Below are 27,972 nucleotides of genomic sequence, written 5' to 3'. Positions count from 1 at the left end.
TACTGAGGACTCCATGTATGGATGCAATACTCCAGGTAAGGCCTCACCAGCACAGAGGAGAATGGCAGAATCACCTTCCTTACCCTGCTGGCCATGCTTCTTTTGATGCAGCCCAGGATACAGTTGGCTTTCTGGGCTGTGAGGGCACACTGCTGGCTCATGTCCTATCCTCCAGTACCCCCAGGTCATTTTCAGCAGGGCTGTGCTCTATCCTTTCATCCCCCAGCTTGTACTGATTGGAGGGTTGCTGCAACCCAGATCTTGTTCAGCAGTAGCAGGTTGGAGGGAGGTTCTTCAGAAAGTGGTTTTCTGTTTGTTGTTTTTGAATTTATTTGTTTTTAATTATTTTTAATTCAATACATGTTGATATTGCCTTTATCTTATGGTGTAACTCAAGGTGAAAAAAAAATATCCATTTTTACACTGGGAACAAGCACTAGGAAACACTTTAATTGAATTACTTCTTAAAGCCGGAGCCCCTGGCAGGAGGGGTAGTTTTGCTTTCTTTTATTTCCAGCATCCAACCTGTTTTGTTCCAGTTTTCTGAAAGGGAAAGCCCACCTTTTTCTGTATTTTTACTCACATTCTTAAGCGAATTAGCTGATCCCCAGTGTGTGAGACACATACCAGCTCCCCTTGGGTTTCCTGGGCTGCGTTTGCCCTGTATTGGTGTCCTTCTGCTAGGCAAGCAGGCAGTGTGAGGTGGGATGCAGGGCTGTGGATACACTCATGGCATTGTTAATTAAACCTGCAGCCAGCTGGTGGCACCCGGAGCAGAAAGCAGAGCTCCTTATTTGATAAAACACTTATTTGTACGAGGGACTGCTCTTTTGAAAGGTAGGTGTTTCAGGGTGCTGTCTTGTGGCTTTGAACACACGGGTTATATTTTCATGATAATTTTTAACATTCAGCCCTACTGCTGCACCTTCTTTTTTTTGTTACTTTATGAGAATGGCACAAAAGAAATTAAACACTGGCACAAAAGCACAATGGTTTCAGAGCAATCATCAGAAATATAACCGTAGGTTACATCAGATGGAAAAAAAAAAACACACAGGGTGTGTGTGGGGGAAATCCTGTTCCATTGGGTTGCAAACCAAATGGCCCTGAACTAAAAATAATCTTTCTATTGTTCCACAGAATGTGAGTACAAAATAATATGCTAAGTCTGATACCACTAAAAGTCCTGTTTTTTTTTTCTCTGCATATATTTAATGTATTTGGAATCATGCTGGGGACAGGATCCAGTTCGTACATTCATCGAGTGTAGATGTGTTCTCCCTGCACAGAAGTACATTTTTCATAAGGAAAACATTACCCTGACAAAACTCATTTCTCCTTAATGAGTCTATTAGGTTAAGTGAAATAAATCATGGAAGTTCCTCCTTTTTCTTTCTTTTTTTTTTTTTTCTTTTCAGAATAGCTGAACAGTGCGATAAAGAGGCTTGACTAATTCAGTGTCCTGGGGGCTTTCAGGGGGAAGAATAGGGAAGGGTGAGGTGGGGCCCCTCAGCTCTTCAGCCTGCAAACAGGACTGGATAAAGGCAGGATTTAACATGAAGCTCAGGCTGGAATAATGCTTCTCCACTAAAAGGAAGCTGAACTCGGTAGAATTGTTGCTGGTGATGAAAGGAAGGGAGTTGCTGTTGTTAGCAAAGGACGGTGGAAAAGCAACAGGTATTTCAGGTTTGGAAGAAGACCTTCACAGAGCTATTTGGTGATCAAGGGTCAGTGGTCAGATTTGGTATGTATCTTGCACTCAGCAGCCCATTAGGAAGGATGCAATGAGGTTCTGGAATTCCAGGTGGGTGTTTAGGGCTGAGGAGCAGTCAACGTGAAGACCCTTGGGATATAGTAAATACTGTCAGCAGCATATTTTTAACATCTCAGTCATTGATGGAAAGGAAATAGGATCTTTGCCTACCAGATGAAATAGCATTTAAGTAGGAAATGTTGTGCTTGTCTGGTAAAAGTATATAGCAGTCAGATTGGCAAAACATTAAAAGAAAGTGCTATATTTTTTCCAGCTTATAGCTTGCTCTCATTTCTATGGGGAAAAAATCCAGGAACATGATCCTGCCCTAGCTGAGACTATGCCATCAGAGCAAGTGTGGATATAGAGTATAGGTTGTGTCTTCCCTAATTCTCTGTTGCACTCCAAATTTCCCCTCTGGAGTTTTCCCAGCCCCAGGTTGTTCTGGCTTATGGCAGTCCGTGGGAGGGAGATGGTGCGTTTTCTTCATCCTGACACCTCCTCATCTTTCTGTGTGCACCAAGCTTGCAGAAGCATCTTGATGTAAAGAGACACTAATAGGAGGTGGATGTCTCTTACAATCTGTGTTTGTCTGAAAAATGGCATAAAAGCCTCCTCCTTCCTGCCTCATGATTTGGCACTGTCATTTTTGTTGCTGATGATGGCAGTCTTGCTAAAAGTAGCTTTACTTGGGAGCTTATTGGTAAAGTCTTTACAAAATGGTGACTATTTTGTTATGATAATTGGGAAATCAATTAAGTTTTGTTGAGTTTGGAAAGGAATGTTGTGCTTCCCTCAGTTGTTTCTTTCTGTACTCATGCTATAACACTGTTTTCTTGAAGTCCTGTGTCATGTAGTAGGTTTTTACATCAGAAACTCCTACCAACCCCAACATTTTATATTACACAAAGACACAATCTATTTGGATTTTCATACATTTCACTGGACAGATACATATGCTCAGAAGATAAGAATAGCGTAAGCTCAAGATCTTCCATATTTAAATCATTTTTTTCAGCAAAATTCCCCTGGTTTTACATTTTTTTTGTTTCTTATCCTATATGAGAACCTGACTCCCTCCCTGCTCAAGGCAAGATGCACGTGAGCACTTCCAGATGCTTTGCCAGTGTGTGGGTGGGTGCCTATAGTGCACTTTGATGCACTGTTCAGATCAGACCTTTCTGAGACTCGTGAAACATAGCACTGAAATCTGCAACCTGCACCAGGGAGAGGAGTGCAGTACCCTGAACTCCTGTTAATTACAGAGTTAAAATAAGCCTCCCTCAGCTGCTTCTCTGAGACAGGCTTGCTCTATTTGAAAACCAACTTTGATCCTAGACAAATCTTAGGATAAATCACAAATATGTCTGCTTTGGAATAAATCTATGTGGTTTTTCTAGATTTACATTCATGAAGGCTTAGCTAACACTAATTAATTTGGAATAAGTTAGCTCAAACTGGAACAAGGCCATCAATTCTAGCCCAGATTTGTACTGGGTGTTATTTAGCTATATCTTTCAACGTATCATATATATTAAAATAATTTTCTGTATATATGTTTGCACATACACACACACTCACATATATTCCATAATGCATTTTTTACTGTCAGTCTTCTACATTCCAGTCAATGGGCAGCTTGAAGTGTTGGTCAACACCAGGGAAGAAAAGCTTTAGAGATTATGGAGCATCTTTCAAGAGAAACCTGTTGGAGACTGCTCCTTATTTGATATTTCTTTATTAAAATAAGTTATTGTACCAGTTGATGGAGAAGTCAAGGGAAGAATGAGGAACATGAGGCTGAGTAATGCTGCGCACACTCACGCCATGGTGCTTGTTACTGTATGAAAATGGCCTGAGGTATTGCTGTGTCCTTCTAAATCCATGTAGACTACAGATACTTTCATTAAAAGTAGCCTGTTGTATAGGTGGCTTTTATTTGTTGAACATAAGCAGGGTCTTAACTGTTGCTTTTAGGTTTGCTAATTGGAAAGGGGATGAATATTTATAAGTTTCCCTCCTCTACAGTCTTAGGAATGATAAATGCAAATCTTACAGAGCTGGTGCCTGAATTATAAGGTGGGCTTTCTATCTTGGCAGATAAATCTATTTTTGTAGATCAAGAGCTGTTAGGTTAATCACTTGCGAGTTTGAAATAAAACGTGCTCAGGAAGACTCTTACACCCACTTACAGAGTCCAGCAGCCTCCTGCTGTCTCAGTTAGCACTCTGTGGTCTCCATGTCAAAACTATTGCCCTGACTCCTTTTCTCCTCTTTCTGAGATGTAATAACAAATGCCTGTTAGATCTTTCTTTGTGCATCTCCTGGATGCTGAGGTCTAGGAAGAAGAAGAAAGCCAAGTGCTCAGACAAGGAGGTGTTGAAAGATTTGTGTGGAGAAAGACAAACTGCAAGAGGAGGAAGGTAACGAAAGTTCTGGTTGTTCTGTTACCTGATTGATATTGCCAGAAGAACATGGGATGAAATACTTGAAAGGGGAAGTGTTCTCCACCATTTTAGTGTTCGATGTTACAGGGAAAAATAGGAATTTTGAAAAAGACTTGTGTCATCTGCTCGTAACTACATGTAACTACACAGACAAAGGCTATGTGCTTTCCTGCCACACTTCTCAGACCCATTCTGCATTCACTGTGGATGAGGAATCATATCTGGTGTGGCCAGAGGTCCACTCAAAGCAGAGTCCTGTCTTCCTGCTCTGTTTCTTTGGCTTCTGCAATATTGATCCACACTGGAGCATTTTGTTGGGCCCATCACTGAGGCTGGTAAAGGCCCAGAGATAATATACAGCCAGTTTCTAGCACACCTACCATCAGAGCCAAGATCTTTGGTTACAAGTAAAGCTGTAAAGAAATCTGGCAGAGGCAAGCAAGGGTCAGGCAGCTGTAACTTCACCAGAAAATACACTGCACCTAATTTTCTCCTGTCTCTCTCCCCCCACTAGGGGTCATATTGTAAACGATCACATCTAAGCTTTCCCGGGCTTAAAAGATTATAATGTGATTAGAGTCGTGGGGAGAGCAATAGGAGCCCTCAGTGCTGAATGGAGTCATCCCTGTGAGCTCCAGGACCAGTGAGTGCCTGCAAGGGCATGGGAGAGCGATGGGAACAGCAGAGGCTTTCTTCAAATGGCTGTTTAGTTTTTTGGACAGATGAACCAGCTGAAGTGTTTCACATGTTCTGGGATGTTTAGAGAAAGAAGATGTTTGTGAGGGGATGGCGTTTTTTCTTTATTAACCATTTCTGGTATTCCCTTGTGGGTCTCGGAGTGCACGGATGAAGGCAGGGCACGGCCTGATCAGTGTGAATGAGTGCTTGTGGAAATCAGCTGTTTGGCAGGGGCTTCACATTGAACACCAGAACTAGGGTGTATTCAGGGCTAGGGAAGGTCAGGAAACTGAAGCCATGTTTGATGATTAAGATTTTCATGAACTTCTTTCCACTGGCAGATGTACGAGGCAGCTGATGCTCTGTGGTGACATCTCCCCAAGGCAATTCACAGCCTTCATGGGAAACGGTCAGCGAGCCTCTATCTTGTAAGCAATACTGGCAGCAAAGAAAGTTTCTTGTTAACTTAAGATGAGTCACGGTGACCTTTGCTCTGTGTTGTAGGAGTCTGGCAGAGTAAGATCAGAAGCGGACAAAAGCGACACTTGAGGAAGGAAAGGCTGAAACAAAAAGGTAAATTTACAGGCTATGGAGAGTTTGCACACCTGATCTAACTGGGCTTCATACCCCTGTTAACTTGCCAGAGTCTTCCCATTTTCTCTGTTCACCCATTTAGGCTGCTCAGGAAAAAGGCAGGTTGGGGAACTTTGTGCTTTGCTCCAGGCTTTCATTACAGCACATATTATTACCCACAGGACTTTGAAAACAAATATCCATTAGATCAGGCATCTGCTGAAGGTGTAGCGTGATGGGATTAGTTACTTCTGCACGACTTGACAAAAGATGTTTTCTAACAATGAATGTATAGAAACCTGCACTATTTGCCCAGTTCCAAACAAGTTCTTTAATTCAAGCCTGCCCAGAGTAAACAGTTATAAGAGGGGAAGTATAGTGTGAACCCAATGAGATAAAATAATGCAATGTTTTGTACTCACACCACACTTTTCCTCTGGGGATTTCAAATCCCAATGCATCCACACTGATAAACATTTCTACTAATTATGTTACTATAACTGCTGTATAAAAGCTGACCTAATATACTTGGAAATGTCTTGATAATTTAGTTATCTGCATTAAAACTATCAGCGTAACAGCATAACAGAGAAACCTATGGAGTTAAACTTATTACAGTAATTTAGAAACTAAAATGTTTGGAATTGAGACACACAGCAGAGTAAATATGGATATTTTTGCACAGTCTGCAGTAAGACATTATCTTAAAGTACTCTCAGATGCTCCACTGAAATAGAAGATCAGAGCAAGTAAACAGAAAATTTTGATCTAAAAATATATGGGCATTTCTCTATCACTTGGATTGTAGAAAACAACAGTTAAATATCTACGTCATGATGTCTAAGGGCTTAAAGCACTGAGGTCTTGATGTGCCCTCCAGCAGAGCACATGGGCTCACATTTATTCATGGAAGTTGGCCTGTTAGCACCACTGGGGCTGGCTGCCTGTTCAGAAGTATGTGCACATTAACCCAAAGCCCACACAGGTGTATGTGCTTTGCTGGTCTGGGGTGAGGGATCTCAGAGGACCAAGAAGTCACCCATGAAGTCCAGAAGGCTGCTTTGTGCAATGGGCTAAGTCAGCTGTTCGTGCTGGTCCTTCTTAGCAATTATATTTACAGTGCAGTGAAATATGCTCTTCCCACTTCCAGGAAGAAGTTCTAATCCTGCTGAGTGCTGTTTTCAGCAGGGAATAAGCAGCAGCAGCGGCAGCATCAAGCTATGTGAAAGCAGGGTTTATGTCAACGCTGGTCCCCTGCCCACCACAGCCTCAGGAAAAGCCTCTTATTCTGAAAGCTGGAGTTGTAAAGTGCTTTGGGAGTCCTCTGGAACAGAAGATGTCAAAGATAAATGCCATAATTTATAATACATGTATGCCTAGCACCAATTTCTACAGCAGCCTTGAATTATCTACATGCAGGAGGTTTGCTTTCTTTTCCCTTGGATGTCTCACTGTCCTCTTTCTCCCATTTACTGCTCCAGGTCCCAGCTGGTCCCTCAAGGCCTTAAGTCACTTGTGCAGTCAGGGAGCAATGCCCAAGGCCTCTGTGCTGCTGCGTCACTTCCTGCAGGACTCAGTGCCCAGCTGCATGGTGCCTTCCTTCTGACACGGCTTTCAGGTTTGTTGCTTCAGCATTCCTTCCCAGCAGCATGCTTTGCTGCCACTGTTCCTGTAAATAATTTCAATTGGAATCTGGACATTACATCTGATGCATTTGGATCAGGCTTTGTTTCCCCTGTATAAAATCTCTGTAGTAATTAAAACTAGTAATAACCTTGTGATGAAGTTTAGTTTCCCTAGAAGATGCCAGCAGGGCATCACAGGGCAGCTTGATGGCTGAGCCAACCTTTAGCCTGTATAAAAAAGCTCTCATCAGCAGGGCAGAGTGTGGGACCATGCCAAAGTCTTCAGAAGCTACAAAAAGAGGAATCTGTGCCCTCCTGGTCAGTAGAATTGTAGAATTCTACTGTAGAATACGTTTTTCTAATGTAGGTGAGCATCTACATTCAAGCATCTGGGAGGGAGCACTGCAGAGGGAAAATTTAGAACTGCAGAATCATAGAATGGTTTGTGTTGGAAGGGACCTAAAAGATTATCCAGTTCCAACCCACCTGCCTTGATTTCATGAATTAGAGTTGATTTTGTGAATTTTGGGGTCCTGCAGCACACATTGCTTCAGGCAGTCCTGCCTGCTGGCATCTATGCTGCACACGTCGTGGTGTTGTCCACATTTGAACCCTGGCAGCTGTCCTTTATTTTCTAGCATGAGAGCAACATGAAAAGAGAAGTGCTTAACACACGAATTTATCTTGTTTTGCACACTATATAGTGGGTGTTCTTTCTTTCTACCCAGAGGTATTTAGCATTTTGTACCTTTGCAAAGTCTGAGGCTGCGCTCAATCACAGTTAGGCTTTGGGTTATATCCATGTGTTTCAAAGAAGTATGAAGTAAGATATTCCTAAATTATCTTGGGTATTTGGCAGTTGGAAGTAGTCTTTTCATGTTGGCGCTGTGTCGTACCAACAGTTTGCGCAGCTCCCCAGCTGATTCACCCCATGTTGGTAGCCAAACACAATCATGTAGAGCTACTGTGAGTCTCTGGTTGTGCTGCTGGGGCATCCTCTGTATGCTGGAGATGGGAAACTGCATCTTTAGAAATTCAGACACCATAAAGACAGTGAAAAGATGGATTGCCAGGCCATTATGTTAAAGATCAGGAGACACTGATATCAGCTTTCTTACTTGTTTTTGATGACTTATCATTTCCATCATGGCTTAGTTTTTATGGCAAAGCCATGTCTCACATTGTATTTCTGCTGTGGATGGTACTGCAGATTCTAGAGTAATGCTAACAGTTAATAGCTGGGTGGAAATTGGATGCTTATACTTTTTAGGAGCGAGGGGTTATGACTTAAAAATTAAAGTAGTTAATATTGTTTTTTGTTAATTTCCAAAAGCATCTGATTTTCATTAAGGTCTCACTGACTGATCAAATTTAATGGCTGGGTTGATTGGTTTATAAGGCCACACAATGTCTCACTTCAGTAGCAGTAGTCCAGGACTCTGATTCAGAAAGTGGTCTTTGGTTGCCCTTACATTAGTTGCTTTCTTTACTGGAGTTCTTTCTTTTGCAGAATATAGGGTTGGTTTAGAATGGACATTAGTACCATTTTTCACTCTCCTGCCTTCAGAAGGCCAAACTCCAACCTGATGTATGACAGCATCCTGATGTATGATAACATTCTGTTGTTCATGAAGAGCAAATCAGTCCAGATGAGTGAGGAATTAAGTCCAGAGAAATGCTGTGTTGGTATGACATGCAATTGGAAGGGCTGAGATGGTGCAAATAGCAACTTGGCTGGATTCTGTCCCTAGGAGATCATTTCTCCTTTGCTTGATTCTTCTCCAGCAATAAAAGTAGCTGCAGGCTTGGGATGATGAGAACATGGAAAGGCTGTGAAAGGATTGGGAGTGTCAGGCTGAAACTGCAGTTGCCAACTGTCAACATGACATCACATTTTGGGTTACTGTTGGTTTGCTTTTTTAAAATGCAGGACATGGGATATTGCAGAAGTAAAATTGTGTCCTGTGACCTCTGGAACATTACCAGAGCTGTCAAAGGAGTTAGGTGTGTGGTCTCTCTTTATACTTTTTCATTGTTTCCTTCTGTTTTTTTCTTCTGCTGTCTTAGATGCTTGGTTTAAAGTGTTCATACTGGTCGTATATAGGTCTTTTCCCTCAAAGCAATGTTTCATTAGTCACTCTCCTTTTTAAAGCTTGCTCACATCTGCAGTCCAGCACACCAGTGTTTTGGGGAGTGACATCCAAACGTTTTACTGAATGCTTTCCAAACTGTTGCCTCATCTTGGAATAAATAAAAAAATATTGCCCCCTCTAGCAAATTCCTTCTTGGTTAGATTTACTCACAGGAAGGTTTCCTGTATTTTCTGATGACCAGCAAATTCAGAGAATTTTAGAGCCAAGGAGGGGAGCAAATGCTGGGGATGGGGGGCCTTGTTGTTTAGACAGAATTTTTCTCTCCTGTACAGTGAAGGATTTTCAGCTTCAGACTAAGCATGGCCTAGAGAATGAACTACTCCCTTGGCTTTATGTAAGTCTTGGGCCTTGTTTCTGGGTTTCAGGCCTCTCTGCCTCTCACAGCCCAGCTCTGAGTGCTTCTGTTGTGAGGCCTCTGCCCGGCTGCTGAGTGCCCAGAGTGGATGCTGTGGTCTTTTCTGTATACTTTAATGGTTATTTCCAAAAGATTCCTTCATATGCTCTCAGCCTGTATGAAACTGCCATTCATCTGGAAGTCTGGCTGAGAAGTGAAGAATCAGATCCTAATTGGCTTTGAGATGCTAAATGCAAGCACAGATACACACATAGATGGGCATCCATACACAAAACTTAGTTTGTGTGGAGTAAGCCAGAACAAGGAAATTCAATTTTAAAGCCAAACATTACAGTCCATATAATACTTGTCCTATTTGATCATCTATTTTCCAACACTGTATCAGCAGAATGAAGCAGTTCCTAATATAACATGTACTCAACAGAGAGAAATATTTATTAACATCTACATTTACGCAGCAAAAAAAAGTTAAGCAAAACTGCATAAACAAGGGTGAAAACAAAGTAGAAATATCTCAGAGGTGTTAAAAAAGATCAATTGTGTATGAAGCAGATGAAGAAAATGCTAGTCTGTTAGGTACAGCTGTTAGAATGGGGCTAAAGGAGTCATTCAGGGAAGCATGTGAATCCCACCGGTTACTTCAGTTGCTGAAAATAATTATCCAAAGAACTTTTAACTCTATTTCCTCCACTAACTCTCTCTTACTGTGCTTTCTCTGAGTAATTCATTTGGCAATTAAGGCTGTAGCTGAATTACTGTCAGAATGAGCAGAAGCTTTCTCACTGAAGTCAGCGGGAGCTGAAGCTTCACTTGATATGGCTGGGACTGTAACTCCCTTTTTACATGCTCAACAGAGATTTGTTGGAGTTTACATCTCCGAATAGTATTACTGTGGGCTGTTTTAAATAGCTAATGTGTGTAGTGTCTTCATCCAGCTTTTTTTAATAAATCCACTGTGATAAGCAGCATAGATTAATGTGTGACTTAAATTACATAACATCTAGGCATCACAACATAACATACAGATAAAAACATGATTAGTTGGTTTTAATAATATGAATGTAGCAGTGTGATTATCTTTTAGTTTAGGCCTTATTTTCTGCTGTTGGTGGTCTTTTTATTTTATTTTATTTTTTTTAAACATGCTTTTCTGTATAGAAAATATAAAGAGTACATGGAGAATAAATCATCCAAGGACTTCAAGATGCTGTTGGAGTGCCAGCTTGACTTTCTTCCCAGCAGATGACATATGACAGGGACAGGGTAGGTCTGGTTGCTTATTTTCTACTCCAGAGGGGTGTGCTAATATTGATGCCCTTCTAGGTCTGCTCTGTAAGCTGCAAAAAATCAGGATCCACTTTCCTCAGTGGCTAGTTCACATGAGGCTGGCAGAAGTAAGAGTGAAGCTCAGGTTGGGTCTGGTTTTGGGTGGGTGCCCAGAACAGCTGTGAGCTCAGAGCAACAGGCACCCTGTGTGGCACTCTTGAGAATAGTGCACTTTATTTATGTATTTACTTAAATGGTGACACAAAAGGAGTGAAGTAGGTACAGTCTTGTTTGGTGTACACATACTGCTCTACAAAAGGTAATTAGAGCTTCTGGGCAGCAAGACCAACTGCAATGGGACTGTGTGAGAGCTCCCATAGACTCATGTCCTCTCTCTTGCAGTTGCACATAGCAGCTGCTGGCAGATAAGCTCAGGAACAGATCAAGCGTAGAGCAATCACCCTGTGTCCCTCTCCACACCCAGCAGAGAGTGGTTCGGGGATATACTGAGCCAGAGGCAACAATATAAGCCCTGTGTTTCAAGCAAAAATCCAAAACACATGTTAGCAATCATGTCAGATTGCTAAATTTTCAAAACAAATTCAAAATTAGGTTTGGTTCTCATAACTGAAGTGTTACGTCTCTCCTCACTGTATGGTCCCACTGAGAAGGTGGAGCTGAGCAGCCTCCATCCAGGCAGCTCCCAGCCCAGTGGGGTGGCTGCATTGTGCTCCCACCTGGAGCCCAAATGGGGCACCTGGAAGGTCAGGACAAACTACCAGTGGATGGTGGCAGTCAGGATTTCAGACCTTTTATGATGAGCAATCTTTTTCTTAACTTTAAAAATCTGTTGGGAAGGCCAGAGTAGGTCCTGAGTGCTGGAATGATTTGGCATGAGCAGTATGTGCGTTAGGTGGCCTTTTCTCTTGACCTTTTGATCAGGGTTAAGTGCAATATCTATTTATACCCCTGCTGTTGAGGCACCTTACCCTGCTTTTGCAGGAATGGTGGCTGCCAAGCTGAGTAGACCCAGAATGGCTGAATGCAGAAAATAAACAAAACTGCAGTTGTCTTGTTTCTCTGCTACAGAACTCAGGTTCTGCAGCAGATACATCAGTTTGGCCATCAGAAAGTTTTATAAGTAACACTGTTTGCCTTAAAATAAAATAAAAAAGAAACAGCCAAGCATTCCCTTCCCCGAGTGCAGTATTAAGCCTGTGAAGCTGCTGGGAAGCTCCAGGCCTGGGCTCAAGGGGGAAGTGACACTGGCAGACCTTTAGCAGCACGTCTCTGCATGGCATTTGGCACACATCAGCCTCAGCATGCCCTAGGTTTGGCGTGCAGAGCTGAGCTGGGCTTTCTTTTTCAGCAGAGCAATGCCACGTCTCTCAGAGAGAAGGACATACAAAAGCTCACTCAGCAGCTTGCTCCTACAAACATTTTAGCAGATGCATGTTGATTGAAAGCAGGACTGGAAGGAAGGCTTTCTGCCTCCTTTAGAGCCTTCTCCTAAGAAGCAGGAGTTTTTTCCCTTTGAATCATCAGCCTTGATACTGATGCAGAGGGGAGTGTCGTGAACGTGTGTTCCCTGAATTTAGATGAGGTAATGGTTGGCATTGAGGCCTGCACTGCCAGCAAAATGAGCTCTTTGACAGTCAGACAAGGCCTGTTCGTTCCTGCCGGCTTGTGAACTAAAAAAATGCCATTCATAACCTGAATATGAGCTGGGGTCATTTTATCTAACCTAGATCAGTACATTTAATGAGCCTCTTTGTTCGGTGGCAGGGCCATGCAGGGCTGGGCCTTGCCCAGCTCCCCGTCAGCATTGTGCCATGCTGGGAAGTGCTGGTGGGAGCGGTGGCCTCACTCTCAGGGCTTTCAGGTTTACCTGTGGCTGCTGTTCCAAGCATGTGTGCGGAGAGGGCTGCAATTCAAAGCAGGGAGAGAGGAGAAGAGGGAGGGGTAGGGATAGTTAGCAGGTACACTGTGATGTGGGAGTGTATAAAAGACTGATAAATCAAGCTAGTTTCAAAACAGTATGTTACTAGCTTGGTGTTCATGCATAAAGTACATTGCCAATGGTTAATTCCTAATCGCTATCCCGTCTAGAGTGTTCAGTCTGAACTCCCCACTACCAGGCAGGCAAGGACATTTGTGGGTCCAGCAAGGTTCATCAGTGTGTACTGACACCTGATGGGGGAGTACAGAAAATAGAGGCAGGCTCTTCTTGTTGGTGCTCAGTGAGATGAGAAGTGGCAGTCACAAAGGGAAGGATGGGAAATTCCATGTAAAAGTACAAAAAATATTTTTTTATGGTGGGAGTGGTCAGGCAGCAGAATGATTGCCCAGAGAGGTTGTGGAGCCTCTATCCTTGGAGGTATTCAAAATCCATCTGGATGTGGCCTCAAGCAACCTGCCTAGCTGACCTGGCTATGAGCAGTAAGGTAGGACCAGAATATCTCCACAGGCCCCTTCCATGCTCAGTGGTTCTCTAATTACCATTCTGTAACCTGTCGTTGTCTCCACATACTCAAACAATTAGTCCTTACCTATCTTACCTTTAGTTGGCTAGGGGTATTTAGGATCTTGGAGCTAAAGCCACCTGTTAACACTGATGGGCTCTTGCATGAGGGAACGAGGCCCTAAAATGGAAGCTTATTTCTTCCTCTTTTTGCCTGCCCATCATGGAAGTTTTTACGTTTTTCATCCTTGTGCATGAAGGAGGGAGAGGGGGGTGAAGCTCTTGTAGTCCTGGCATAGTTCACTTTACTTCCAGGCCCCGGAGTTGTTCTGGTTTTGCCAGACATCTTTCCATCTTGCTCTTCAGGGTTGTCCTGATTCCACCAGACATCCGTCCTGCCTGCCTTGCCTCCTCGATTCATATCTTTCAGGCTTTACTGCTTGCATATATTTTCCAGTACTGCCCTTGTGCCTCTCTACCACCAGTCTCCTTCTGCCCCTCTGGTTACATATTATTTATCTATTTGTGCTTAGCTGTCTCTCAAAACACATAAACACTATGACTGGTGATGCTACAAAATGTGTCGCTTGCACAGTGCTGCTGGTAGGGCTGTTTTAGCACTGTGCTGTCTGATTCCTAGGCCAGTAAACACTAATTTTACTGTGTGCTTCTGCTACCAAGAGCAGTGGGCTTGTGCTTTGGTGACAGCCTGCACAGCTGCTCGTCTGTCAGGGCAGTCTCTGAGAATCCATATACTGCTTCATAAATTCAGAATGTCCATCTCATTAGCATGGGTGTAGTCTTTTTACCTATGACTTTGTATTGTCCCAGCAAATCCATCTTCTTTGCTGAGGCATGTTTTCCCTGGGACCTTCAGAAAGATTCTGTCTCATGACTCCTTTCCTTCCTTCTGTCCTGGGGTTAGACTGAATTTGAATTCCTTGGTTTCATGGGAATAATCCTTCTTTGGATTAAAATAAGTCTTCAGTCTGAGATTTACTTTGTACTTTTGCATCTTATGAATTATATCAGAGCGAGGTGCCGATGAGCAACTCTACCCCTAGCTGTTGGCAGCAGTAATTTCTACTTGTATTATGTAAATGGAAGCTTTCCACTGGAAATTGCCTATCCATTTCCAGTGAAGGGATTTCACACGGCCTACAAGGAAGGACCCAGCAAGGATTCAGGCTACAACTATGCTCATTACACAGCCACCTGCCCTTTGTAAAAGGATTTTCTACACCAGCCACAGAAGGACTAAATGGTGTAGACGATACACAGTTCACTAAGGATTCTGCTCTGCCATATGAAGGCTGCCGTCACTTAGGTTTCTGCTGACCATGCTGGGGTAGAGCATGTCAAAGAGAACTCCTGACATCACGGGATCCAAAGCTACAATTCTGAATCAAAAAAAAATTTAATGTCCTTCTTGGTGACACAAACTTAATGGAAAGTGACAGTTTTCCATGAGGTATATTAGTGAAAAGGCAGAGGTAAACGGCACAGGCTGCAGAGGGTTCCTCATCTCCCCTTCTGCTGCTGAGGCTGGAGATACGGAGTACAGTCTGGTATTGCCTTCAACCACTGCTTCTTAGCCTTAGCCCTCCAGTACTTGAGCCCAAAACTCATGCAACCTGGAGAGAAAGAGCAGAGAAGGAGCAGAAGCTTTTTGGTGGTAGTATCCCATACTACAGCTTAGAGAAACTGTTCTTCACACATAAATCTCAGTCATGTATATTGTGTATCCGTCTAATGCGGATGCCTTCATTTGCCTACAATACTGGAATTTTGTTGGGAAACAAATTAGAAAATACTTGTTTCTGTCCCTTTTGAAGGAGGAATGAAATACTGTCTACGTATAGGAGATAGATTTTGAACTGAAAAGCTCAAGCAGTGTTTATAATCACGTTTATAAATTTGGCAGCAAGCTGGACAGAGCAACATTTTGGAAACAGTTGTCTTCTATCATCCTCAGCATGCTTTTGGTTTTGGCTCTGCTTCAACTAGAAGTTTTTCCATCGGGCCTGGGATTTTTTTATATTTCTTTTTATTTTAAGAGACGTGATCAGCTAAGAGTTATTATATGTTGTGTTCTCGAAGTCTTTCTCCCTGTTAGGATAAGATTGTTAGACATGACCCATTAGAAAACAATCAAATGGTCCTTTCAACATCTTATGCTGATTTATCTGCTTTTTTGCACCTCATTCAGTATGGGCAAAAAATAAATAAATAAATAGACTGCTCTGTTTTGCTTTCCTGTCTGAGGATCATTTGCCAGTGCTTTGTGGAGAGGCAGCTGAGGGCTTGAGGCCAAATTTGCAAAGCAGCAGATGCCTGCAGATACAGAAACCTAAAAGTTTTTCAAGTTTTTTGCCCAGCCCCCATGAAATAATCAGAATCAAAGCAAGATAAGTATTATCTGTTTAGATAGCTATGTTCAGAGTTGCATGTTAGAGAGTTTTGGAAGTCTGTGCCGTGATGGTGCCTTTCTGGCTTATATCCAAGAAAAAAAAGAAATAGAAAAGGAAGCTGAAGTCAAGAATGCACTCGGTACAACTTTTTATAGGAAAGAAAACACCAACAAGAGTATTAACAAATGCTCAAATATTTCACTGATATTATTCTTCCATATATGTAATTGGCCTGAGAATTGCAGTGAGTGGAAGAGGAGGTGGGCTGAGAAGCAGTCCTGCTCTTAAAAATGTATAACTGAGCCTGCAGTCTCTGCTGATATTTCTGGATATACCTGAATCCTTCTCCTTGAAACTGAAAGAAAATATCTGACAAGCCGTTCTACTATCAGTTTGGTAAAGCTTGTGTTATTAATGCACAGGCTGAAAGCGTGTCAGTTGCTGTAAGTGTTTTTCTGCCCTTCTTTAACTTTATGCCTGTCTTGAAGAGTACTATCACTTATTGTCAATTAGCAGTTGGTGTATTCTTTTTTAAAAATACATTTTAAATTAACGTGCATACGTGTACACCCAACCACCCCATCTGAAGGCAGGAAAGGTGAGATATTTTTTCCAATGTTTGTTACTCGCATGAGCCTGGGAAGTAGTATGGGTTTTTATGTAAGTCATGCATATGTTTGCCTTAATAGACTGTCCTTCAGTGATTGACCTGGACTCTGTCTGGAAGGCTCCCACAGAATAGTGGGGAAACTGGGCAGGAGATGAGCAGCATCAAACATGAGAGAAGAGAAAGAGAAGGTGAGGCAGTGGTGTTGGTGATCGGGAAAGACCTGCTGCCTTCAGGGCCAGCCTCAGCCAGGCTGCGGTGTCCAGCCCAGCCCCAAAGCAAACTTCTCTAATACCTGTCTTAAGAGTTTTAGAATCCCCACCCAACACCAGCCTTCACACCATCCCAGGTGGCTTGAACACAGTTATTTAAGTGATTTGCTGATAGTAATACAGTTGTAATTTGAGTGGTGAGAGGAAAGCACCAGGCTTCCTGTTTTACTGCTTGCTAGAAATCCAGGGAGACAGCACACTTTGACTACAGTGGGGAGAGTATGCAGAGCTCTTTGCAAACAGCTATCTTAAGCCAAGGTGTGTCTCTTACCCAGAGAGATACTCTACTTGAATACTGTCAGCACACACTCCAAAAGGTAATCAGCTTTCCTGGAAAAAAAACAAACCAACCCAACCAAACATGTAACCAGTGAATCAGCTGTCCCAGGCCTCCTCTTAGAAAATCTCTGATGCTTTCAGGATTTGCCAAAGGGGAAAGAAGTCATTAATTTCTGTCCATCCATCTGGACTCAAAAGCAAAATGTAAGAAGAAAACTGAAGTGAAGGAAGCAAGGGGTGGAGTTGGACTGATGCTTCTGAGTCTTCCGTATTCCCAGAGTAGCATTTGGTTTTCCAAGAGGGAAACTGAAGGGGAGCATCTTCTTCATTCGGTTGATGTGACCAGGGCAGGTCTGTCTTTCTCCATTGTCTAGCTTCCTCTTCTCTTTCTCCCTGCTCTGCCATAAAAGGGTGAGCACAGTGACCACAGGCTTTTGCAACATGGTATTCCCTAACAGCAATTTGATTCTGCATTGCCAACAGGAGCAGATGGCCTTAATCATGGAAGGAAAATGCTTTCTCAGGCAAATATATTCCAAGTTTACTGTACAACTGGGCTGTGTTTTATCTCTGTTGAAAGGTCACCTAGAGGTATTTTTAACAATCTGCAAAGGTAATTCCCAAAAGCCAGTGAAGATAAAACGAGGCCAATTTTATACCAGCAAAAAGCTTATTGAGAGAGAAATGGCTCAAAGTACAACAAAGGAAGGCTGTAGAAAATGTTAGCTCATTTGGGATAGGAAGTACAAAAGAACAGTGTTCAGTGGATTTTAGACCATTTGGCTGTGATGTCCTTGATGCTCAATGAAATGAGACATGGAGAAGACTCCCCAAAGTGTCCTAATTGTTTTTCATTCATTTATCACAGAATACATTGCTCTGGACTCTTATTCTCATTTGTCTTCCCTCACACCCACTGCGGTCTCTCCTGATCTTTGAGACAATTTTGCTCCTTGAATTGATACTCCCATTTTAAGGGAAAAACATTTAGGTTTTTTCACACTGCCCACAGTCCTTCTAATGGTCATTAGGACAAGCCAAAGAGTCAACTGAGTGCTGCCAGGCCACTCTTTCTCTTGCACTTCCATTTAGCTGCTCTAGCTTTATATGGACTTTAATGAAATAACCTTAGCAGTACTGTTCAGATTCCTTAGGACTGCATTGTTCCTGTTGGCACACTTATGATGAGCCAGAAGGAGTTTGATTTGCATGCATGCACCAAACGCAGGTGTCTGCAGCTGTGCAAGCTCATCTTTTGGAGATGTACATCAAATAATAAAATAAATGATGACAGATATCAAGTTGTTCATCACTCTTAAGTCTCAGTTACAGTGCTCTCATCTTGGTATTCTTCTACTCTCTGGGGAAAATAGAAAAAAGATGGTCGTGAAAGGCAGTTTCAACACTATAAACCCTTCTAAAAAATATACAGGGGTAGATAGATGACATGCCAGAATAATCCAATCATCTCAAACCTAATGTGTTCTGCAGTTTCTTTAAATACCCTAATTCCCTGACATTCTCACTTGTATTTTGTACTTGCATATGTTTTGTTTAACTTTACATGCTTGGTGAAGCACATTGTTTCAATTAAGCCTCAGCAACATTTGGAAACAGGAACAGAAAACCCAAGGGAATTGCTATCTCCAAAGCATGGCAGTGATGCAGTCTGTGCTTCCTTCACAAAGTCCTTAGACATTCCTAATAATTCACCCAAGAGCAGTGAGTTATCAGTTTTGTACATCTCATGAATTTTGATTTCAGAGCAATGTGTAACCTAAAAAGTGTTCGTAAGTGCATTTTGATTGAGTATGCTAAGTGCTCCTCCTTTAGCTGTGTTACTTCTTCCAGAGGCTCTGTAATACTTACAGGTTTTTCTGTGACAAACACCTTCTCCTGCTCCTGTTAAAGTTAATGAGCAAAACTACATTGAATCTTGTGGGACACAAGACAAAACACTTTCAGATGTGAAACAGAAGAAAATGTGTCAGAGCTCAACACAGCCGTTCACAGCCTTTCCAATGGCTTTGGACTATCCTTGTAAGTAGGTGGCCATTGTAGAACGCATCTAAGAATCACAAAATAGCCAGAAAGAAAGACAATGAGGAAAGAGACTTGAGGGACCTGTGTAACTGCCAGAGTGGCAACCAAATGGGGGCAGGCATGCTGATGAGCTGTAAGAACTCTGCAACGTCGCTCTGAGCACAAAGTCAAAAGAAGACCTAGAAGACTTCCTAGGGAGAGGAAGAGAACAGCGAGCAAGAGAGAGTGTGAGCGTGTGAGAGGGAGAACAAGCACACTGTGGTGTTGAAACAGAACGTATGTTAATAACAAATTGCTGCCCTTTATTAAAAACTGTTGAATGGGTTTCTACTGGTGGCATTAAGTCCTTTCATTTTTTACTGTCACACTGTTATAAGCCATTGTAGAAATGGTTGGGTCATAACTGACTGTGATTACCACCTCAGTTCCATGAAGGATCCAGCCTGGTGTCCTCTGGCATTTTTGCAGATATACCCATTGACAGACTAGTTATGTGCAGAAGAAAGCACTGTTCAGAGACAAAGGGAGAATACCAAGGAACGTTATCAACCCTTCTCCATTTTACAAGTCCTTGTTGGTCGCTACAGTCAGATTTTTGCCTTGGACGTATTCTTACTTTTCACCCCATATCAGGTTCACTTGCTCCACAAGGCAAAATCTCTCAAGGAGGTTTTGAAGTTATTTGGAAAGACACGATAAACCCTTTCATCTTCCAAATTTTCGTGGTGAGCTAAAGTGTTAGGCCTGTATGTCCAAAGCATGCTGCACTTGTACTGGCAGTAGACTAAAGTTATTTTCTGAAATCATTTTTATAACTTGATGTTTGGAAGTTTTTATCATTTTGTTATTGAAGTATTCTAAAATAAACTTAATTTGTGAATGAAATTTTTTTAAATGTCATTTTAATATTTACTGCAGTGTGTGTACTTACCATTGTCAGAGTGTTTATAGCATGGGCGTCCAACCTTTTGATTTGCCTGGGCAGCATCTGCAGCAGTTGCTCCAAAAGTAATGCTGCAGGACGGGCTGGGCCAGGCTGCATACAGCCTGTGGGCTGCGGGTTGGACATGCCTGGTTTATAGTATGGAGGAGGGAGCATGCTAAAAGCAAGTACAGTGATTTATAAGTCACTGCAAGCTGACACCACTGAAAGCTGAAGCCCTTCATCTCTAGAGGAGCTGCAGCTTTGGCAGTAGCTGCCAGACTGTCCCAAGACTGGGCCTCAGCATGACCCATCTCAGAAGTGTTGCCTTGAAGGAGAGGCAATGATTGCCAAATCTCCTTCAGCATTCTATTCTGCGCTTTGGAGATTGCGTGGGAAGGTAACAGATGCATGTTAAACTAAGTTTATTCATAGGCACTGGGCTGATGACACTCATTTCATATGGGACAATCGTGTGATGTTAATGACTTTAAACTGCAGCAGCCCTCCTGGTTGCCTGCTGAGCTAGAGATCTCTCTGCTTCTGCCGTCTCAGCCATCCCGTCCCTGATGCTGACTTGTCTGAGCTTTACCCACAGATCCAAATTTTTACCCCATAGTCTTTATCTTTTGCTTAGATATCAAAGCAGCTGTTTCCTTCAAGAAGCAATTAATCACAGCAATGTTTGTGTTTGGAATTCAGCTAGTACAAGTAGAAGGACAGTTCTCTTCTGCTGCGGCTGTCTGGGGGGCAGCCAGCTGTGCAGTGTGCCCTGAAGTTCTGCAGTATGGGATTATTTCAGACAGGAGAGGGATCATCTTAGCTGATGCCACTTAGCAGCTCACTGCCTAAACTCTACCCATCTTGATCTCTGTGTGTTAGTGCAGGAGAAATTTATGGAGTGCAGGGCATTTTATGCATGAAGAGACCAAATGGCTTTTATGTTGAAAGAAAGTGTTTTGGAACAAGAAAATGCACAGCCTCACCAGAGGAACAAGAATAGCAAGTTCAAGGATTTAGAAGATGTGTTAATGAGTGTGTAGATAATGAGTGAAGTTCTAACTCTGAAGCCAATAGAAAACATTCATTGACCTAACTGAAGCCAGGATGTTGCCCAAGGTCTTTGTTTAGCATTGAGGATAACTTGTGTTATCAGGAAAAAAAAAAAAAGCTTACAATATTGGTAGATTCCAGACTTCTTTTTTTTTTTTTTTCTCTTTGATACCACTGTAACTGTGTTTTCTTTTCAACCTGATGTCGTATTTCAAGTATTTCTAGTGTTCGTTGTTTTTATAATAAAAAAATCAAAACTTTTGCCCGAAGGCCAGCGCTCGTGGGCAATTTTACTTAATTAGTTTGTATGCGTATAAAAGCAAGTGCTCTTTTGCTAAAAGAATTTCATTTTCAAGCTTCTAAGGAGGTATAGTAAATGTTTCTTAAAAGAAACTTCATCTTAACCCTGTTTATGTTTAGGAATATGTCTAACTTTCTTCTCTTGATGGAATAAAAGAACAGTCAAGCCCTGTAATGCTGATGAGATGACTGCAATTCTGATGGCAAGAAGCAGCAAGTTATATTGCCTTGTTTTTCATTGGTACCGCTTTTACTGACAGCAGAGGTACTGGCAGAACTCTATTCTTCTTCTGTCTCCGCTGTTTCACAGATGGGAAACCACTGCTGTAATAAAGAAGTGCTCAGTAGTTTCTATCAGAACATTATTTAATACTACATTCTAACATAGACAGTGGCACAGCAAAGAAAATACAACTAGCTATAGTTGATCATAAGCTTTCCTAAATACTTGCAAAGCTGAATTCTGGATAAATTTGGTGGGAACAGACTGTTTTTGCAATCCATCTGCTGTATCAGTATGATTGCTGCAAGAAGTAGGAAGTATTAGGTTGGGTTAATGTGGCTGCAGCATTTCTGTGCCACAACCTCCAGCACTGCTGCTCCAAGGGCTCCCAGGGCTGGCCCAGAGTTTTGAAGAAAGTGTGCTGAGAGCCTGGTTCCTCAGTAAGAGGGCCAACTTTTAAACAAAACAAAGCACAAAACACTCTCAGCAGCTGCTGCTAACTTCCATTCTTTCACTTCCTCATCCTCAAGGGCTGTGAAACCATCGCTCAGAGTAACAAATGGCCTTTGCAGATGGCCAGCACTTTTGAAAAGCAGATCTCAGAGTCCCTTACAAAATTCCCTTTCCTTTCATCACTGTGTGCTTAGGCTACTGCTGGTTTTATGCTTTTAGATATCTCTTGTCTTCTCTCCTGTGAGCATTGTCATCCTGCTGAAATCATCTGCCTGCTATGCTGCTTCTGGCTCTTGCAGCATTAGACAAATGAGGTTACTTTCCTCCTTGTAGGCTCTATCTGATCTTCAACATCCCTCTAACAAGTTCTAGTATTGGTTGTACTGTAGTAGCATGTTTTTATATCCTCCAGATAACCTCTCTCCTAGAGACATAAATCTAGAGTAGCCTCTTTGGTCCTTCATTAACCTAGTATAGTCTAATTGCTGGTTGGACTATAATGGTGCCCTGGTTCACAGGCCAGAACCAGCTGGCTCCCTTTGCCTGCTCCCTGAGTGATTTATCTGTTGCTTGAGTGGCACAAGCTGCACTAACAGCCAGGTGTTCTTCCTGCACCTGCAGGTGGCCCAGCAACCAGCAATCTGGCCTCTGGGGCAGCCACAGCGTGGGAAGTAGTGATGTGTGGCAGGGAGAACATCTACAGTCTGGTTAGGAGCATACAATTAACTGTTATGGCAGCAGCTGCAAATGATGAAACACGCTGCTTTAAATTTCAACTTTCCCTTAAACTCGGTCTGCTCTATTTTTGCAATGATACTCTTTCTTGTGGGAAGCCTTTTGAAGATGAGAGGTTGGCTATATCCCTAATGATGAGGCATGAGACGGTATCTCAAGCATGAAGCTGTGGTTGATGTGATGAACTTCTGACCTACAAAGCTGTGTTTACTCACAGGCAGGCTGCAGACACAGATTCTAAAGCTTTGCTTCACACTCAAACCATGGCGTAACACAGTCAGGGTTAAGTGGGGCAACCGCTGTGCCATAATTGTCTGTAATTGATAATTGTAGTTATCTATAATTATCAAGGTTCCGCCCACCACCCAATCTTCATATCAGAAGCACAGCTGACACATCTGCATGAGCTGAGTATCAGGTAGACATGTTAATTCCTTGGCAGAAAATAATTTATTTGCTATGCTAACAACAAAAGCCTGCTGTATAATACCAAAAAAACTCTTTGCGAGGAGAGAGGCCTTTTTAAGTTACAGTATACAAAGATCAGATATGGGAAGTCTTGTCCTTCTGCGATAGTACTGACTTGGACTCAGAGGTCTTTTCAGCACGTGCCACTCCTGACAGTCTGCTCTGCAGACGTTCCTATCTGTGTTGGAAGCGTCCTCCCCTGCTGAAGGTCACTGCAGTGCCATTGAGCTCCGAAATACATTCCTTGTGTCTCCTCAGGAAAATGTCACTATGTACAAATGTAACAGAAACTGACCCTTGGACTGTCCCATTAAAAAACTACTAGAAACTTCATAAACCTTTGTCAAGCTTTGATTTCTGCACACGTGCACTACTGTCCTTTGGCGGTGGTTCCGAGCACTGTAAGCCACAGAGACACAAAGAGCTTCATCGGGCACTTCTGAGTGCATCAGCTGCATGCCACTCTACTTCAGGAACTCTTTCCCAGAGTCCCAAACTGCAAATCGATTCAGAGAGGCAATGTTAAAAAAACAACAGATCATCAGGTAATGCTTCTTCCTTCTGTGAGCAGACAGCATTCAGATTCGTAGGCATCTCTCCATCCTTCCAGCACTCAGAGAGAGGCAAATCTGGGCTCAGGGCTGGGAGAAGGGGACTGCCAGTAAGTAAAGGACATGCCCCATTTGCAGAGGGAGCCAATGCTCATTTCTTGACATGTGGAACCACTGAGATATCTGAACTTGCAAGTACCAGTCTAGATTGAGGAAAATGCTGTAGGTTATTTTCAGACATTTTTATTTCTTCTCAGCTGTATGAAGGCTGATTTAAATGAACTATAGCTCTTCTGGGTTAGCAAACTTTGATTCCGCAAATGAATATGGGAACTTTTTTCAGTTATTAAGAAAGCCTGAGAGTACAAGTAACCCAGAAACAGTCTTCTGTTAATAAAAGTTTTACATCATGGTGTCATATTTTAGCTGCTTTTCTAGCCCTGACTTTCTGAACCATCTGTTACAAGTTAAAAGGTTTGGAACGTATCTGTAATAACAGATAATTCATATTGTTAACAGCAACCAACTAAAACAAAAAGTAGAGATGATTGGAACGTTACTTTAGAGATCCAAATTGATGTTGTTTAACTCAATAAAGTAAAATCCAGTAACCACAAAACTCATTGTGATACATTCTGCTCTCTTATACAAGAAATCACTGAATGTTTGGATTTGTCTGTTTTCTTCTAGCAGAATCCATCTTGGAGAAAAAGGGTGGTAAAATTTGGTAGTTCAGGATATCTAGGATTTCACTGTGTGAGTCACGAACAGGAAAGTTTTTCTCCCACCTAATATATTTTAGGTTTTTGTTTGTTTGTTTGTTTGTTTCTTTGTTTCCTCATGTTAACGCTTTGCTTTTACTCCAATACCCTCTTATCGTCTTTATGGAAGCAAAAAGCCAATCCGTGCTCTCAGCCCAGTATTTTCATATCCACAGGACAGGAGAACTGCTTCTATCACTTTCACCAGCCTTTGTGGTATTGGTGACATCACTTCATCTCACTGTTCCTCAGTTTCCCCAGCCCCAAACAGCACAGTGTTTTCATTATAAAGCTGTATGAACCGTGCCCATGGAGGCTACGTAAGATTATCAGACCACGGTATGCAGGTTTTCCCTTATTCAAACATGCACAGAAAATGCTGAAGGAGAACAGCACCTCATTTTTCATATGCAACCTAATAATAACTCAGTGCACACAGTCAAGAAATAATGGCTACAGTATAACTCTACACATGTTTTAGCCACGGATAGATTGAGAATGGAACAAAAGATGGAACAAAATGGAATCTCAAAAATCTGCATAAAGCAGTCTTCATGCTGCACTGTTTGGCATCTTACAGGCATTGGACTCTTGTTTTTTGAAGAAACTGAATCATGGAGGAGCAGGGAGAATGCAACCTGGTATCTGTCTTATTTACATGATCCTAGCTATTCTGCTGGCTATTTTGTTATTTTTGAGTATGATTATATTCAAACAGAACTATATGAATATGATAATTCAAAAATAATACTTTATGTTTGGTAAAATACTGACATGCACTCTCAAGACAGAATTAAAATTTTCTGTCTAGACGTAGATTTTGAAACACCAGCCTGGGTAATGAGGAACACCATGATCTCAAAACTCCTTCCCTCTCAGCATGTATGGATGGAAGGAGTTAAGCGCTGTGCTTGTAAGGGAACTGGAATCCTTTTGCAGCTGCTTATCACTAGCTGGTGTGTCTAGGGCCTTCTACTCTTAATGTTGTATTTGCTCCCAGAGCGCCAAGGTCTTTTTGCTAATTGGGAAGAACAGTTCATTCTTTCTCTTTTGATATTTTGCTGTGGGTGTCATGACTGCAAGCTGAGCTGAGTCCTTCAGAATTATGACTACATTTAGCCTCACAAATCTTCTCTGAACCAGCAAAAGAAGAGAATTAATGCTCAAAGAGAAGGAAGTGTCTTCCCTGAGGTGTGCCTGTGGCATGGAGGAACTGGTATCTTTCACAGGGAATAGGGCTGAAGTTATTGAACTGTCCGCTCTTCTCCATTTTACAGGAAACACTGCAATCATTCTCTAAATACTCTTCTATTTTTTTTTTTCTTTTCTTTCTTTTCTTTTTAATGAGGGGAAGAGACAGTAGAGAGATTTTTTTCTTTTTTTTTTTTCCCCCCCCACTCAATAGTTCCACATCAACCTATCCAGTTGTGGAAAACTGCTTTGTTATGTTAAATGACATTCACATTATTCTTCTCAGTATCTTTGTTGGCTGCAGGGTATAACAAGTGGTGAAGCTCATGGGAAATGCATCAGTTCTCATTCCGAGTCTGGCTGACAAAGATAGGAACACTTAATTAAGATTTCTTTCATCTCATGAAAATAGCCCTGAAGATCTGAGCCTGACATGAGAGCTGCCAGCAAGACTAGCAAAAGGAAAGTTTCCAGCTGTGGAAGATCTTCATTCAAGAACTTGTCCTCAGAAATCACATTTCTTTAAATTGTGAGTGGGATCTAGATGCTTCCAAGTGGATGACCTAACTCAAGCAAGAAACTCTTCTGACCCACTCTAGTCCTCTGAATTCCACTCTTGCACATGGAGAGACCTACAGGAGGGAGAGCCTCTTTGCTCTGCAGGAACGATGGAATCAGTTCAGTGTGAATGCTGCAGAAACAGTTGGCTCAGGCTTCCCAACATGCCATCTGTGAGAAAACAGATTTTTTTAGGTGACTGATTCCAAAAAAATGCACATTCTTTTTATATTTATTTACATACTTACATTTATATTGATTAAAATCAGTCCGGTTTTGTTACATTAAATCAGTCTGTTGATAATTAAGCATCTGTGCACAGGGAACATTAGGAGCACTAAAGAAACAAACAATAGTTTATAACAGGATCATTAGAGCAGTCTTAGCAGCACTTACAACATGTTTATTCAAAAATGAAATATGCCCTAAGGAAGAAAAACGTCGATTATGGAACATGGGGGATTTAAAATAAAAAGGTCAGTATTAAAGCCTTTAAGTAAATCACTTCAAACAACTCAGCAACAATTCATGTTTAAAAATAGACTAAGTAGCTCAAACAATGAAATGTGTTAATTGTAGGATCTGGAATGTATCAACGGGAGAACTAGTCACCCTTGTTACCTTCTCACTGTTCAGAGCGAACAACCATACTGACAGATAACATACCTCTTGGTGTATATACACACAGCAAATATTTATGTTCTATGAGTGTCTCCAAACAGTTGTATACAGCCAAGAATGAAATACTCACAGCTGCAGCAAGGTTAAAATAAACCGTGCACGTTTCTGTATCAACACAGCAGGTCTGCAAACGCAGGGCTGTGCTCGGGTCGCGGGAAGGTTACGGGTGCTCCTCTCTATGGGAACAGGAGCACTCCCTATCTCTCACACATAGAAGGCAGCACTCAGGATTTATATACATTACTTCTAATTAACGCTTGGTAGCACCTCCAGCTTTCAGTGGCACTAGCAGTGTTGTCACCACTCAGGAACAGGGACGTGGGACTCATACAGAATTAAAGCATGTGTGAACTCAAGCTAACCTCTTCTGTTCACACTCTGCTCGTGCATCCACTCACGACATTAATAACGAGGATTTTCTCTCGAAGAACAGCCAAAGGATTTAAGTGAATTGCTGAATTTCAGGGGAATCTATGGGATTTGGGTGCTCCGAGGTCCACTGAAGTGACTTCGCTTTCCTTTCATAACAAAGGGTTGTCTGCAAAATTGCCTTCGTAATGTTTTATGGCTGCCCCCACTGGCCCTCAGGAGGAAGCACCCCGAGCACCAGCCCCACACAACACAGCACCCGCCGCCATGCCGGGCTGCCTCACCGCGAGGTGAGGGAGGGAGGGCGGGCGGGCGGGCGGACGGACGACTCCTCCCCCAACATGGCGGACGTCGGACCGCCCCTACCGCGCCTCGCCTCAGGTGAGCTCCACCCCTCCGCCGCGCAGGTGAACGGCAGGGCGTTGCACTCGGGGCGCTGCGATTGGTCCGCGGCGCCGCCAATCTGCTGTTGCCGCGGCGACGCGTAGGCCCTCCCGCAGGGCACACCCCTCAGCGCCTCCGCTGTCGACACGCGATTGGTCGGAGAGGCGGTGACGCCAGAGCGGGGGTTTTACGGCCCTCAGCTGAGGGGAAGTGCTCGGAGAGAGCGAGCGGCGAGTCCGGAGGAGGGTGTCCGGCGGAGCGAGCGTGGCGGAGCAGCTGCCAACATGACGTTCAAGCGGAGCCGCGACCGTTTTTACAGTACTCGCTGTTGCGGTTGCTGCCATGTGCGGACCGGCACCATCATTTTAGGGACCTGGTACATGGTGAGCAGCTGGCGCGG

General features: G+C 42.6%; 1 protein-coding gene and 2 long non-coding RNA genes across 4 annotated transcripts in view; 2 read left to right on the top strand and 1 right to left on the bottom strand.

Annotated features, from left to right (window-relative positions):
* On the top strand, nucleotides 1–26,068 carry LOC116216362. 2 transcript variants are annotated; one of them, XR_004159013.1, is made up of 4 exons: nucleotides 1–5,306; nucleotides 5,383–5,451; nucleotides 6,933–7,069; nucleotides 25,993–26,068. It is a non-coding gene; the product is annotated as an uncharacterized LOC116216362 (long non-coding RNA). The 2 variants fall into 2 exon arrangements; XR_004159014.1 differs by lacking the exon at nucleotides 25,993–26,068 and adding an exon at nucleotides 10,743–21,017.
* On the bottom strand, nucleotides 24,984–27,666 carry LOC104910011. Its single transcript, XR_002112592.2, has 3 exons — nucleotides 26,890–27,666; nucleotides 26,387–26,475; nucleotides 24,984–26,309 (listed from the first exon to the last, which is right to left on the bottom strand). It is a non-coding gene; the product is annotated as an uncharacterized LOC104910011 (long non-coding RNA).
* A 93-nt stretch (nucleotides 27,667–27,759) lies between these two features.
* Nucleotides 27,760–27,972, top strand: part of LAPTM4A (lysosomal protein transmembrane 4 alpha) — a 12,672-nt gene continuing 12,459 nt past the window's right edge. The window contains exon 1 of the mRNA XM_010707968.3: nucleotides 27,760–27,955. Within this exon, the coding sequence (XP_010706270.1) occupies nucleotides 27,857–27,955 (99 nt within the window). The 5' untranslated portion in view covers nucleotides 27,760–27,856. The remainder of the gene's footprint in view (nucleotides 27,956–27,972) is intronic.

Source organism: Meleagris gallopavo, chromosome 2, assembly GCF_000146605.3.
Source record: "Meleagris gallopavo isolate NT-WF06-2002-E0010 breed Aviagen turkey brand Nicholas breeding stock chromosome 2, Turkey_5.1, whole genome shotgun sequence".
Classification (NCBI taxonomy): Eukaryota; Metazoa; Chordata; class Aves; order Galliformes; family Phasianidae; genus Meleagris; species Meleagris gallopavo.
This window is presented reverse-complemented; position numbering and strand designations above follow the sequence as displayed.